Consider the following 13,724-nt stretch of genomic DNA (forward strand, 5'->3'; position numbering starts at 1 on the left):
TATGAAAACTATAGACTTTAAAACTAACACTGACTTAGGAATTAGAGCTCTTTTCAATGGCTTTATGAAATCTGGAACTACTTTATAAATTTCATGTCTAACATAAATGTAAGACTGTTAAAAATCATAAACTGAAAGTAAGGCAAACAAAAACTACATAAAATATTTTCAACAATCTGGCCAGGAAATTGTCAGGCAAAATAGTATTTACAAAAAATTACAAACTAGTAACTTTTATTATATATATATATTAAGGATATAATTTAATGACCTGAATAAGTTAGTTCCATTTTAAGAAACATGATGATAATTTGATTTTTATAAACTTTTTATGAAACATTCACAAAAACTTATAAAAATGATCATATGATAAATAAGATAATAAACTTAATACTTTGAGACCTATGTAAAAATTCTCTCTTCTAACCTACTAAGGTCAGCAAAACCAAGTGTGTCTAATGATAAGAAATTAAGTAAATAACTATCTGTAATCTAACATAACCACTTCAGTTGTTCTAGAGATGTTTCCATAATAAAATTTTGAGAATTAAATTCAAAAATAGAAACAATGAAGTAAAAATGATGCATGCAAGAGGAACACCACAGCAAGTTGTAAAGTGTCACTTTGCTTTCAAATGCTTTCAGGTGCTATTCCCCTTAGTTTGGGTATGAAATGGGAACTGCCTCTGTGCAAAAATAAACCCTGGACTTCATATCTACAATGTGGTTCAATCAACAAAATCAGATTGCTGAACAAGATAATTTCTAAGTTAAACAAAATTTTCATATGTTAATTGTAGTAACTGAAAATGGTATGTATTCACATTATCTTTTAACTTAAAAGTAAAAAAAAAAAAACAGTAAGAAAGGCTTGGATGGAAAGCTCATAAAAAAACAGAAACAAATTATATAAAAAGAAAAAGATAAGAAAAGAAAAAAATTAAAAGTGGGTGGGAGCGCCTTACCAGTTTTGGGTGTCAAACTCAAATCTGTGTCAGAAGAAGAGGACTGTCGACTGTAGGACTTGGAAGGTGAAAAGGAATAAGTTTGGTTTTTCAGAGGGGTTGAGGGTCCTGATGAGTGAGTATTGGGGTTGGGATCTTCATTGAAGGGAAGCCTGCCAGAAGAAGGTGGAGAAATATTAAGCAATCATGTGCCAAAGAACTTGACAGATGGCAGCATGATCCAAATACCAGGAAAGTATTGGGGCAGGGTCTGCAGTCATTTCTTAAGTGTGGAGATGTGGTATGAGGCCAAAGACAATTGCTGTTTAACCATTCATCATCCTCCTCCAGATAAATAATTTCTGCATTGAAACAGTTAATAAGCTAATTAAAAAAGCAAAAAAAAAAAAAAGCAAGAAATGACAGACTAAGGGGGTAAAAAAATATTAAAAGGAGAAATAAAAAGAATACATGACTGAAAATATTTTCAATGAATTTTCTGTTACAAAAGAAAAAATGGTAACTGCAAATAGTGTGTGCAAATACAATTGTTTTCTATATTTGCACACACATATTATCTTCAAAAGAAAAATGTTTCCTTATCCTATAGCATCAAGAGTGCCACAGCTAAAAACACAGCAGAGAGGAGAATGAATACAGCTACAAAGAAACATTGCATCTTATGCAGAATAATTGCTTACCTGTTTTCCAATAGTTCTCTTCCACAGAATCAAACAGACCCTACTGTAACAAGTTTTATCCATGACGAAAATAAGCAAATGGGAAACCTTCTTGGCTATTTCATTTAGAACCCCATCATCAACTTTTGTTTCTAACCAAATGTAGAAATATATACTGGAGAATTTTGCTGCCCAAAGCAAATGCACACAAGATAGGGTTCTGCAAGGATCTGTGGAAGAGACTTTGGAAGCTGGAAGAACGCTTTTAACTTCCATGTACTAAGAGGCACTGTGTGGCTAGATGCAGGATTTCTTCACTGCAGCTGGACTTCAAGTGAGAAAAGGAGGAAGCAGAGGCTTTTGGTACCTGCCTACACTACCTGCCTGCCTGCCTTCCCCAGCTCTGGAGTCTAAGCAGTCTCGTACCAGTATAGATGAGAGTGGGAACAGACACAGAGAAGTTCTGAGTAAGTCGTGAGCCAGTAGCAGTGTGAATTGGGCTGTTGTGAGTCGAGCGGCATCCATGGCTTGGAGGATGAGCCAGCGGTGACCTGAGGGAATTTGTGGTCAAAGTGGAAGAAAAGAAAACAATACATACAACAGATAGCAAAGTTATGCTTAAATATTTCAAAGGAGATTTAGTTTGGGCAGAGGAATTATTTTTGAATCCTTAACATGCAAAAGCAAGCTGAGATTTAAAAAGTACTTAGCTGTAGGATATGGTTATAGTTTTAAAGGATCACAATAATAAATTAGGGCTGTGAGTCAGAAACATAAGAGAAATGTTAGTAGAATTAAAGAAAAAGACTAGGATTTTCACTTTAAGTAGCTCTGAAATGTTTGCTATTATTTTGATCACTGCAGAGCTTACTATAAAGTACTTGGGGAAGAAAATACTCATAAAAGTGGAAAATTAAATACTAAGTTCTTATATTTACCTATACTTACTGAGATATGAATAATTGCTGACATAATCAATTATATTTTTCTGCAAAGAAAATGAATGGTACTAGTTCTACCTGGATCTCAAGATAGGGTATTTAAGAACATGAAAAATGATAGAAAAAAAAATGAGTGAACTAAAAAGATACAAATAAATACAAGCATGCCAGTATTTCAGCACAATTATATAGTGAAGAGTCAGGTCATACAAGAACTAAATCAGGGGAACATGACTTTTAAACGACATTAATAAAGCAATGTAAATGGTTTTCATCTAGTTATCATTAAAAAGATGTTTCTTAAACATAATTTACTAAACATTCTGAATTGAAATTTTGTAACTTATAGCCTGTAAGAGACTACACCCATAAATGTGTATATAGTTAGATAAGATACAGATTCATATAAAATAAAAGCTTCAAGAAGAAATATATTTTAAAGGACAATGGGCATATAAAAGGAACAGAGGAAGGAGGCTGGTGCACCCAGTATAGCACACACGTTTATCATGCATGAGGACCCTGGTTCAAGTTCTCAGTCCCCACCTGCAGGGGGGATGCTTCACAAGCAGTGGAGTGGTGCTGCAGGTGTGTTTCTCTTTCTCTCTCTCTCTCTTTCTGTCTCTATAAGAAATGAAAGAAAAACAAGAAAGGTGACCACTGGGAACAAAGTCACTATGTAAGCATCAAGCCCCAGCAATAACCCTGATGGACAAAAAAAAAAAAAAACAGAATAAGACTACTTAATTAAAAAAAAAAAAAAGTAAGTGGGTCAGGAGGTAGGGCAGCAGGTTAAGCACACATGGAGCAAAGCGCACGAATGGGCAAAAGGATGCCAGTTTGAGTCCCCTGGTTCCCACCTGCAGGCGGGTCACTTCACAAGTGGTGAAGCAGGTCTGCACATGGCTATCTTTCTCTCCTCCTTTCTGCCTGCCCTTCCTCTCTTGATTTCTCTCTGTCCTATCCAACAACAACAAAAACAATAACAACAGCAATAATAATAACAATGGCAACAAAAGGGAAAAAATAGCCTCTAGGAGCTGTGGATTCCTAGTGCAGGCACAGAGCCCCAGCAATAACCCTGGAGGCAAAAAAAAGGAATCCTGGACTTCATGTTAGCGATTATTTCACTGTGTAGTCTTTCTTACTAGTAATAAGGGGAAAGGAATCATGTGTGAATACACTCTGAAAAATAGTCACTTCTCCATTTTCCAGAGTTCAAATTATCATCAGGCCAAGGACCCAATTATTTCTGTTCTATTTATTTCTGTCACCTCATGAACATTACCCAAAATCATAATTTTCAAGATTCAAACATGAGCTATCAATAATTAACAATTATCTTTCATTGCTTCCATAATGGGACAAATACTTGTGCTTTTGTTTCAAGTTAAAAATTTAATGTGTTTAGTATAACTGTTGAAATTCATATACTTCAATAGTTCCCTGTTTTTATACAAACTACTAGCAAAGGTATTGTTTTTTTCTTCATCTGAATAAAGTAAATAGTATGCTTCATAAATCTAAGAATCAGTGCCATACAGAAGAGTAATTATGGCTACAGTCTTGTAAGACTGTACTTTCTCATACAAACAATAAATCATATATAAATACACTTTCTACAATCAAGATAGTTTAGTCAGGAAACAGCAGTGATTAATACTGTGCATTACATTTAAAAGGAATAAAATTAGTTGTGAATAGAATACAGCATCAACATAGGTAAAATAAAGTGAATATTATAAATGTTCACTTTGACATCAAATTAAAATCAAAATACACTAAGATATAATCATATTACTCTCTTGTAATTCTAAATCTTACCAGTCTTCCTGCATGACAGATAGATTTATCTGGGGGGTAGATAGCATAATGGTTATGCAAAGAGACTCTCATTCCTGAGGCTATGAAGCCCCAGGTTCAATCCCCCTCACCACCATAAGCCAGCGCTGTTCAGTGCTCTGGTATTTCTGTGTCTTTCTCTCTCTGCATCTCTCTCAAAAATATAATAAATAAAATACTAAACAACAACAATAACTACAACAACAATGAAAAACAACAAGGGCAACAAAGGGAAAATAAATAAATATAAAAAAACTTTTAAAAAACTAGAAAGATAGATTTACAATGCTCTAGTACTATTTTCTTTCTTTTTTTATTTATTTATTCTCTTTAGTTGCCCTTGTTTTATTGTTGTAGTTACTGTTGTTGTTGTTATTGATGTCATTGTTGTTGGATAGGACAGAGAGAAATGAAGAGAGGAGGGGAAGACAGAGAAGGGGAGAGAAAGATAGACACCTGCAGACCTACTTCACCGCTTGTGAAGCGACTCTCCTGCAGGTGGGGAGCCGGGGGCTCGAACAGGGATCCTTACGCCAGTCCTTGCGCTTTGCGCCACCTGCGCTTAGTGCCACCTGTGCTTAACCCAATGCACTTAACCCACTGAGCTATTGCCCAATTCCCTACTATTTTCAACATTAAATCTATTAGAAAGAAACATAATGCAAATATCTTTTATCAAGTTCTTCCCTAGAGTCATTGGCATAATTAAATTACTGAATAATTATAATCAGCTGAATCACAAAACAATTTTAAACTAGCATCTAAATTAATCCATTATCAAAGATGCTAAGAAGCTGTTGTTGAAAAGAATCAATCTGAATCCTAATCTGATTGGCTGTTTGTATGTTTAATAACATGCCATATATAGTGCTGCCTCCCAGAAAAATCTCCATGAAGCAGCTTTGATTCTTCATGGTGTGAGTAAATGACAATTTAAGAAAGACAACAAAACTGAGAAAGGAGAAAACTTACACAGTCCCAAAAGATTTACATTAATGAAACTCTTCCTGATGCAGGCAATACATATTCCCACATTATTCATCTATCATCCTAAGACAACAGATAAAAAAGCTTTCTCTTTCCACTAAGTAATTTAGTCAAGAGTAAAATTTCAAAAGGTACAGCTTCAAAAGTCACTCCCTTCATGGACTATAAAGTTGAAAGGCAGAAGCAAGAATAGGACCCAGATCCTTACTTAAATTCACTCTGCTAAGAGAAAATATAAACTAAAAAATATACTCCTACAATCTGACTATGCCTATAGTGTAATTTTTATAAAAAAACATTTTAGATGAAGTATAAACCACTCTTGAGTCTGCTAAAAAATTATATATATTTTACTTATCACTGCATCTCCAAATGAAATTAGAAAACCAGTGTAAGGTTGTGATCATTCCTACAACTAACATTTAATTAAAGTAGGGAAAGTCCAGTACAAAGCCAAGTAATTGAACAAAAAGAAATAGTGGGCTGGGTGGTGGCTCAGCTGTTTAGCAGCATGAAAATATATACGGCCTTGTGCTTGATCCTTAACACCACAGAAGCTGGGCTGGTGCTCTAGGGCCTCTCTAACTAAATTAATTAATAGATATTTTGCTGAACTGGGAACATTTCAGATGTTCTGAATACAGAATCCTGAGTCCCTCGTGATGTAGGAAAGAGATCAGCAAGCTGCACACCACGGAATAAACCCATCCTGCCATCTGTTCCGGGCATTGCCAAGCCTCACTGGAATACAGCCAATGCTCATTCACTTACATTCTGTGAATGGCTGTTTTCAAGGTACAGGGTAGTGGCAGATCCAAGTACTCAGTTGCCTTTAGCTAAAGTGAAGCTATTTCATCTGTCCCTCTGGTCACCTACAGAATAAGCTTGTTGACCTTGACCTACAAGGTATTTCTAGATGAGTGGTTTTCAATCAAAGTGGTGGACTTTGCTGGACAGAGCTGTCCCTTGCTATATAGGACATCAGTCTTTCTAGTAGCCAGTAGGATCCCCACCCCCCAAACCACAATCATTATGATTAAAAAAAAAAAGATTTTTTTTTTCATTTCAAACATTCCCTAAGAAGACACAAATGATATGACATATAAGCTAAATCCAATCAACAGAAATAGTTTGGTGGCTCACACATAGTTTATTTGTAAAAGGTATGAATCTAATTCCTTTAGATCAAGATTGGCAAGCTCCTTTTTTCTCTATCTTTTAGTAATTAAAGATATTTAAATATTTACTATCTGGGCTTTAACAGAAAAACAAAAAAGTTTGTCAACATCTGTTTTCTGCAGCCTCCAGAATTTACTGTTATACCTAATAACTAAATTCACCTAGACTACCATGCCTCTGTAGAATTTCAGTTCAAGACCTCCTCACCCTGTCCCCACATGAATCTATCAACCCCCCATCCTTCCCTTCCTTACTTCCCCTTCTTTTTTTTTTCTACCAGAGCACTGCTCAACTCTGGTTTATGGGGGGGAGGAGGGAATGAACCTGGGACTTTAGAGCCTTAGGTATGAGAGTCTCTTTGCATAACCATTATGCTATCTACCCTTGCCTTTATTACTTTCTACACAGTGCTACTAATAGGAGCCATACCTAGGTTATCAAGTATTTATGTATTCCCTGGAGAGTAAGTAAAATTCTACATGAATGATGTTTGTTTCATGCCTTAGCTATACAATGCCTAAGATCTAGAGTAAGTTTAGTTTTACATTCCTTAATTTGAATTTCATATTGAGACAGAATAAGTTAAAAATTAGACATAGCTAAAAAGTCTTAATCTTCAAATGTTGATAGTTATCTAGTACTGAAAAAAAGAAGCCCACGGGGGGGGGGGGGGAGTATGCTAAACAAACTCTAAAATGTTTTAAATCAAGTGAAAATGGGAAAAGATGGAAGGCTCCATAGAAACAGCCCACTGATGCATACTTACTCCTTCATTTCTTTGGACGGGGAATTGCATGCAGGAAGAAATGCTGCTGGGCTACTTAGTTTATCCAGAGTGCACGCTGTTCCAATGGCTCGGACCACTAAGCCAGATTCGCCTTCTAGGTCAAAACACTGTAAGTATCCAACAACTGCATTTCCACGCATTTCAAGTACTTTCAAGCCAATCTTCCTCTGTAGTTCACCTGTGACAAAGAAAAAAGAACTTGATTCACTCTGCTGGCTATGGCAGGTGTAACTGGAAGGGGAAACAGTCATATTACTTAGTCTAGTCTCCTACTTTTAATGAGGTTATTGATGTCGTCGTTGTTGGATAGGACAGAGAGAAATGGAGAGAGGAGGGGAAGACAGAGGGGGAGAGAAGGACACCTGCAGACCTGCTTCACCGCCTGTGAAGTGACTCCCCTGCAGGGGGCTCACCTTGTTAAGTGCACATATTACCATGCTCAAGGACACAGGTTTAATTCCCTGCTCCCCACCTGTAAGGAGGGAAATTCATAAGTGGTGAGACACCGCAGGTGTCTCTCTGCTTCTCTAGCTCCCCCTCCACCCTCAAATCCTCTGTCCTGTCAAATAATAGTAATAATAATAAAGGAGTAGAATTTTTTATTATACTCTTACTGCCTCATGTCTGCATATGTATACAAATACACACACACACAAATTTCAGATGGTAAACAGTACCTTCAAATATACATGAGTAATGATGGAGTAGGACTGGCCAGAAGTAGAGAGAAATAGAAATCATTAAATATGGACTACTGATGGAGTCTAGTGGTAGCGCAGTGGGTTAAGGGCATGTGGCACAAAGCACTAGGACCAGCATAAGTATCCCGGTTTGAGCCCTCAGCTCCCCACCTACAGGGGGGACGCTTTGCAAGCAGTGAAGCAGGTCTGCAGGTGTCTATCTTTCTCTCCCCCTCCCTGTCTCCCCTCCTCTCTCCATTTCTCTCTGTCCTGGCCAACAACAGCAATGGCAACAATAGCAATAATAACAACAACAACAAGGGCAACAAAATGGGAAAAAATGGCCTCCAGGAGCAGTGGATTCATAGTGCAGGCACTGAGCCCCAGCAATAACCCTGGAGGCAAAATAAATAAATAAAAATTTTAAAATTAAGGACTACTGAAAAGCAAATATTTGAACAAAAAAAGCTTTGAGAAATTACCTAAATTCTGACTACAAGTAAGTAGTAGAAAGAAGGAAAAGAACCTAGACTCCTTCCTATCTCAGGAGCTCAGGAAAGAGCTCAGGGCTCTTTCCACTATACTGAGCACAGTCTTTTTTGGTACCTTCTTAAGAAGGAACTCTCAGGGGCCAGTAGGTGGTGCACCTGGTTCAACGTACACATTACAGTGTGCAAGTCCCTGGTCCCCACCTGCAGGGGGGAAGCTTCACTAGTGGTGAAGCAGGGTTGCTGGTGTCTCTCTCTCTCTCCCTCTCTTTCCCCCTTCTGAATTTCTCTGTCTCTACCAATAAATAAGAGAAGGAGGAGAAGAAGAAGAAGGAGAAGGAGGAGGAGGAGGAAGACAATGGAATCTCAACTTCAATACCCTATTGTGCTATGAGAGAATGCATGTGAATGCAGAAGGATGGAGCCAGGGGTAGGGAATCAGTCACAACCCACAACTTCACTATGAAATTTCTCATAGCATGTAGCATGTCGAGTGGAATTGAGAACATTTAAGAGTATTAACTTGACCAGTGATGAAGTTATTTTGTAGAATACCTGACATTAAAGAAATGAGTCTCTGCCTGGCCTCATTGGATGCCCTCGGTGTGCGGATTCGGTCAATCCATTGGTATTCCGGGTCTTCGTTGACTACAAGTTCTTCTACAAAACCATGAATTATTACAGCTCTGTAACATTTGGGAATAGATGTTGCTATAAAAAGAAAACAGTCAACTGACACTTCCATTCGTCATAAGATTAAGTTTGATTATATATATATATATATATATATATATATATATATATATATATTCTTTCCTTCTAGATTATATAATGCCAGAACATACTTTTCTGTTACAATCCCAGAGATTTGTAGGAATGCTTCCAATCAGTTTTTTAAGTTCCATCTTATTAAGATTAGAAATAGTCATTTTCAACACTGGGGGATAGCTCATCTGGAAGAGGACTGAGGTAGAAGCCTTTGGCACCACACGGGGCCAGCACCATACACTGACATCAGGGGAAGCCCCCATGAAGAGCGGAGTGGTGCTGTGCTGTCTCTCCTCTGTCCCTCTCTGTCTGTCTCTACCTGAATTTTTTAAAGGGGGGTGGGAGCCACTGGGAGTAATGAAATTAAACACGCAGAGGCTCCAATACAAAAGAGAGAGAGAAGAGAAAGAAAAGAAATTAAAATATTCATTTTCTTGTTTAGCTTCCGAGATCAGATGAGATCAGGCATGGTATGGCCATAGACAATAATCATTTTCTTGTATGGAGTCTCCATCCTCATGTTAAAAATGGTATTAGATGTAAAATATATTTATTTTTTGTATCATGTAGAAAACTGTTGGACTAAGTCTAAACATAGTTTTAAAAAAAAGTCAGCTAGCCATGATATAAACTGGTAGAATGTAAATAATGAGAATAAAGCCTTTACTTGTTAGAAGCCCTTTGGAAAATGTCTTCTGTGCATCACTTAATGCACTCGCAAAACTAAGCTGTGACCTTTTCTGATACATTCTGAGGAATCAGAAAACCATGCTGTTTCTAACACTCCACGGCCACACAGCCAACTGTTGTACTCACCAGACTCCTTAGCAGACTCATTCACTAAGTAGAACACCAAATGTCACCTGGTTTAAATCAGATCTGGTCAGACTAAAAAAGCAGAGAGACTGAGAACATCTACATCCTACTAGTCTCTTAAAATAGACACGCAGGCTTTGAGGCAAATCCAACTACGTAGAGGTTTTCAACCCTATTAATCTAGGCTGGCTGGGAGATATGATCTGCCCAATTCCAAGTCACGTCTCATGGCACTCAAGGGAGCTCCTATCTACAGAAGCCTGTGTGAGCTTGGACACCACCCCAGGGCTGAGCTACAGTGCTCTATTGTCTCACAGTGCCCTGGACTAGAGCAAAAGAAAACTGGATTTTTCACCCTTGTTTTTTTGTTTTCTTTGTTTGACAGTTATATCAAGTTTAATATAACTTGTGAAAGAAAAAATATAATTGGCAAAAGTAAAATATTCATTTGTAAAGAAGTAAAAGAAATAAGTGAGGTTTACTTCTGTTTTTCTCAGATGTTGGCCTATGGGGAGAGTAAAACCCCCATTAAGTGAGTGGGCAAGCACTAGCTCAAAGTATACATTGCTACCAGGGTCATCACAGGGGCTGGCTGCTGGCCCTGCCAATCTACTGATACCAGCAGTCATGATCCCTCCTTTCTATTTTAGTAAATATGACAGAGAGAAATTAAAAGGAGGAAGGGAGACACAGAGGGAGAGGGTAAGACAGGCACCTTCAGACCTCCTTTACCACTTGTGAAATTTCACCCCCGCAGGTGGGGAGCAGATGCTAGAACCTGGGTCCTTGTACATGGTAATGTGTGCGTTCAATCGAGTGCACCACCACCCGGCCCCCCCAACAATATTTTCCAAGGAGGATTTTGTGAGATCTATGTGTCTAACCCTACAAATAGCTCTACATCAGAACCACCTATAGTGCATGTTTTCCCAAGCACAAGTACATAAGAGTGTGAGATTTGGACGGGGGTAGATAGCATAATGGTTATGCAAAGAGACTCTCATTCCTGAGGCTCCGAAGTCCCAGGTTCATTCCCCCGTACCACCATGAGCCAGAGTTGAACAGTGCTCTGGTGTTTCTCTCTGTGTCTTTCTCTCTATATATATCGCTCTCAAAAAATAAAATAAATAAAATACTTTGAAAATATATATATCAAGAGTGTGGGATTTGCATTCCTCTGAGCTCTTGCTGGCTAATCAACCAGCTGGCATCAAGGCCATGGCAATGACTGTTCAGACAGAGGGTCACCTGTATAAAACATAACCTTTTATAGCACACTAATGCAGGGAGTGATTTTCTTATAGCTCATGGCCTGAATGAATGGTTGCCTCTCCCTGTTCACCAAGCTGCATATTCCTTTAACTGTTATGTTCTGAGGTGGAACTGCAGCAAATAGGATCACAATCTTTACTCCCAGATCGTAATCACATAGGTGTAATTTTTCTAGGGAGGAACATAACTACAGTATTGCTACAAAGAGAAACTATCCATCCATGTTTTGTCTGGTTTTCAGTCTTGCTCAGGTATCAGTGCTGTGTTCTTATGTAGTGCTTTAGCATGTCAGTTCTCTACTTTTGAGTCCAGTATCATACAACACAATTTACATGGCTCCTGTGTTGAATATGAACAGACATGGGCCCTAGGTCAGACTGATGGGACTTACAGTTAACGCTATGTATATACTTTTCCTATAACTGGGAGCTACTATCAGCCCTGATCCAGCTTTCTAGTCCTAGTCCCAACTCTGATATCATCTTCCCAGACAATACTTTCAGCCCACCTGTATGTTAGCTATAAGGATCAGGCAAAAATTAGTAAAATCATGGGCTCCATGGAATATACCTAAAATAGGTTTCTTAGCTTCTTCCAACATGAAGACCCCAAATCTCACCTGCTATATTCTTGCCTTTGGGTTCTTGATTATTAAAAATTTTGTTCTGCTTTATATTTTAATGCTTTTCAGCAACCAAGTTGCAGATGCTACCACAATGCCAACCTGACTTCCCTGAGCAAAAAACCACACCAATGTGACCAAAAGACTTCCCTCTTCAGAGCCCTGCCCAACTAGGGAAAGATAGAAACAGGCTGGGGGGGGGGGGGGGGGTCCACCTGCCAACACCCATTCCAGCGGAAAAGCGATTACAGAAGCCAGACCTCCACCTTCTGCTCCCCAGAGATCTTTGGTCCATATTCCCACAGGGATAATGAACAGGGAAGCTAGGGGCTGGATGATGGCTCACCAGGTTAAGTGCACATAGCACAAAGCTTAATGGCACTTACAAAGATCCTGGTTCTAGCCCCTGGCTCCCCACCTGCTGGGGGAGTCACTTCACAAGCAACAAAGCAGGTCTACAGTTGTCTATGTCTATCTTTCTCTTTCCCTATCTTCCCCATCCCTCTCAATTTCTCTCTGTCCTAATTGAAAAAATGGCTGCAGGAGCAGTGAATTTGTAGTATAGGCACCAAGCCCCAGCAATAACCCTAGAGACAAAAAAGAAAAAGAAAAAAAAAAAGAATTGGGAAGCTTCCAATGGAGGGAACTCTGGTGGTGGGGATTGTATGGAATTGTACCCCTCTTATCCCACAATTTTGTTAATCATTATTAAATCACTAGTAAAAGAAAAGGAAAAGAAAAAAGTAAAATACCCCCTAGAGTGAGAGAACTGTTTCTGAAACATTACCAATTCTCCTTTAATATTAAAGCTAAAAGTAAAACAAGTTTTCCATTAACCCTCTGAAATACTAATTTTATATCCTATATATGACAACTAGTATATCTTGCGTTAAATGAGTAATGAAAAGTATTTACTTACTGCAAAAGAATTTGACACCACATGATGACTGCCTAAATCGATTTAAGTCATTGAAGAGGTCTACTTTGACAACTACATTGATTTCCCCGCGGATACCTATAATTTAAAAGGAAATTCAAGGTACTACATTAAAAGCATAAATTCTAATTCAATAACCACAGAAATGTCAATTAGTGATTTATAAGTAATGTAGTAATCATAATAACTGCTAATTTTGTTCCCTAATTCATTTTCCTTGTATTTTAATGCATTTTCTGAAGAATGCATGTGCATTAAAGAATGAATAATTTTCATTTTTATGATACATCTCCATTTACTTGAAGCAAGACTAACTAGAAAGCCATCCCATTAAAATTATTAACAATAAAAATGGAGATGGTAACATTGAGGAGTACTGATAGTTGTCATATCTTATAATGCTCATACCCACCCAGCAAAATTCTGTATGGTAATTTGCATTTTATTAGAGCACATCTTAGACCATGCTTGCGTTTTGCATGGTACTCTCATGAGGTTTGGGAGGCTCAAATCCAGGTCCTTGTGTATGGTAAAATGTGCCCTCTACCAGATAACCTTCAAGTTATGTTCAGAAAAGTTATAATCCAACTAGTAACTCCTACAAAAGGAAGACATGATTTTAAGATAGATGTCAAGGGTCCGGGTGGTGGTGCACCTGGTTGAGCACGCACAATGCAATGCACAAGGACCCAGGTTCAAGTGCCTAGTCCCCATGTGTGGGGGAGGGGGAAGCTTCAAGAGCAGGTGCTACAGGTGTCTCTGTCTCTCTTCCTCTCTTTCG

General features: G+C 38.2%; 1 protein-coding gene across 23 annotated transcripts in view; it reads right to left on the bottom strand.

Annotated features, from left to right (window-relative positions):
- The window catches only part of C2CD5 (C2 calcium dependent domain containing 5), a 109,031-nt gene that overhangs the window by 78,731 nt on the left and 16,576 nt on the right, over nt 1–13,724 (bottom strand). For 12 of the 23 annotated variants that reach the window (XM_016185929.2, XM_060194507.1, XM_060194505.1 and 9 more), the window contains exons 5-8: nt 12,926–13,021; nt 9,084–9,239; nt 7,340–7,538; nt 2,051–2,175 (exon numbers count right to left, since the gene is read on the bottom strand). In XM_016185929.2, coding sequence (XP_016041415.1) covers nt 2,051–2,175; nt 7,340–7,538; nt 9,084–9,239; nt 12,926–13,021 — 576 coding nt within the window. Of the gene's footprint in view, nt 1–965; nt 1,118–2,050; nt 2,176–7,339; nt 7,539–9,083; nt 9,240–12,925; nt 13,022–13,724 lie in introns of those variants that run through there. The other 11 variants (XM_007517898.3, XM_016185928.2, XM_060194503.1 and 8 more) reach the window with 2 other exon arrangements.

Source organism: Erinaceus europaeus, chromosome 7 (assembly GCF_950295315.1).
Source record: "Erinaceus europaeus chromosome 7, mEriEur2.1, whole genome shotgun sequence".
NCBI classification, from domain to species: Eukaryota; Metazoa; Chordata; class Mammalia; order Eulipotyphla; family Erinaceidae; genus Erinaceus; species Erinaceus europaeus.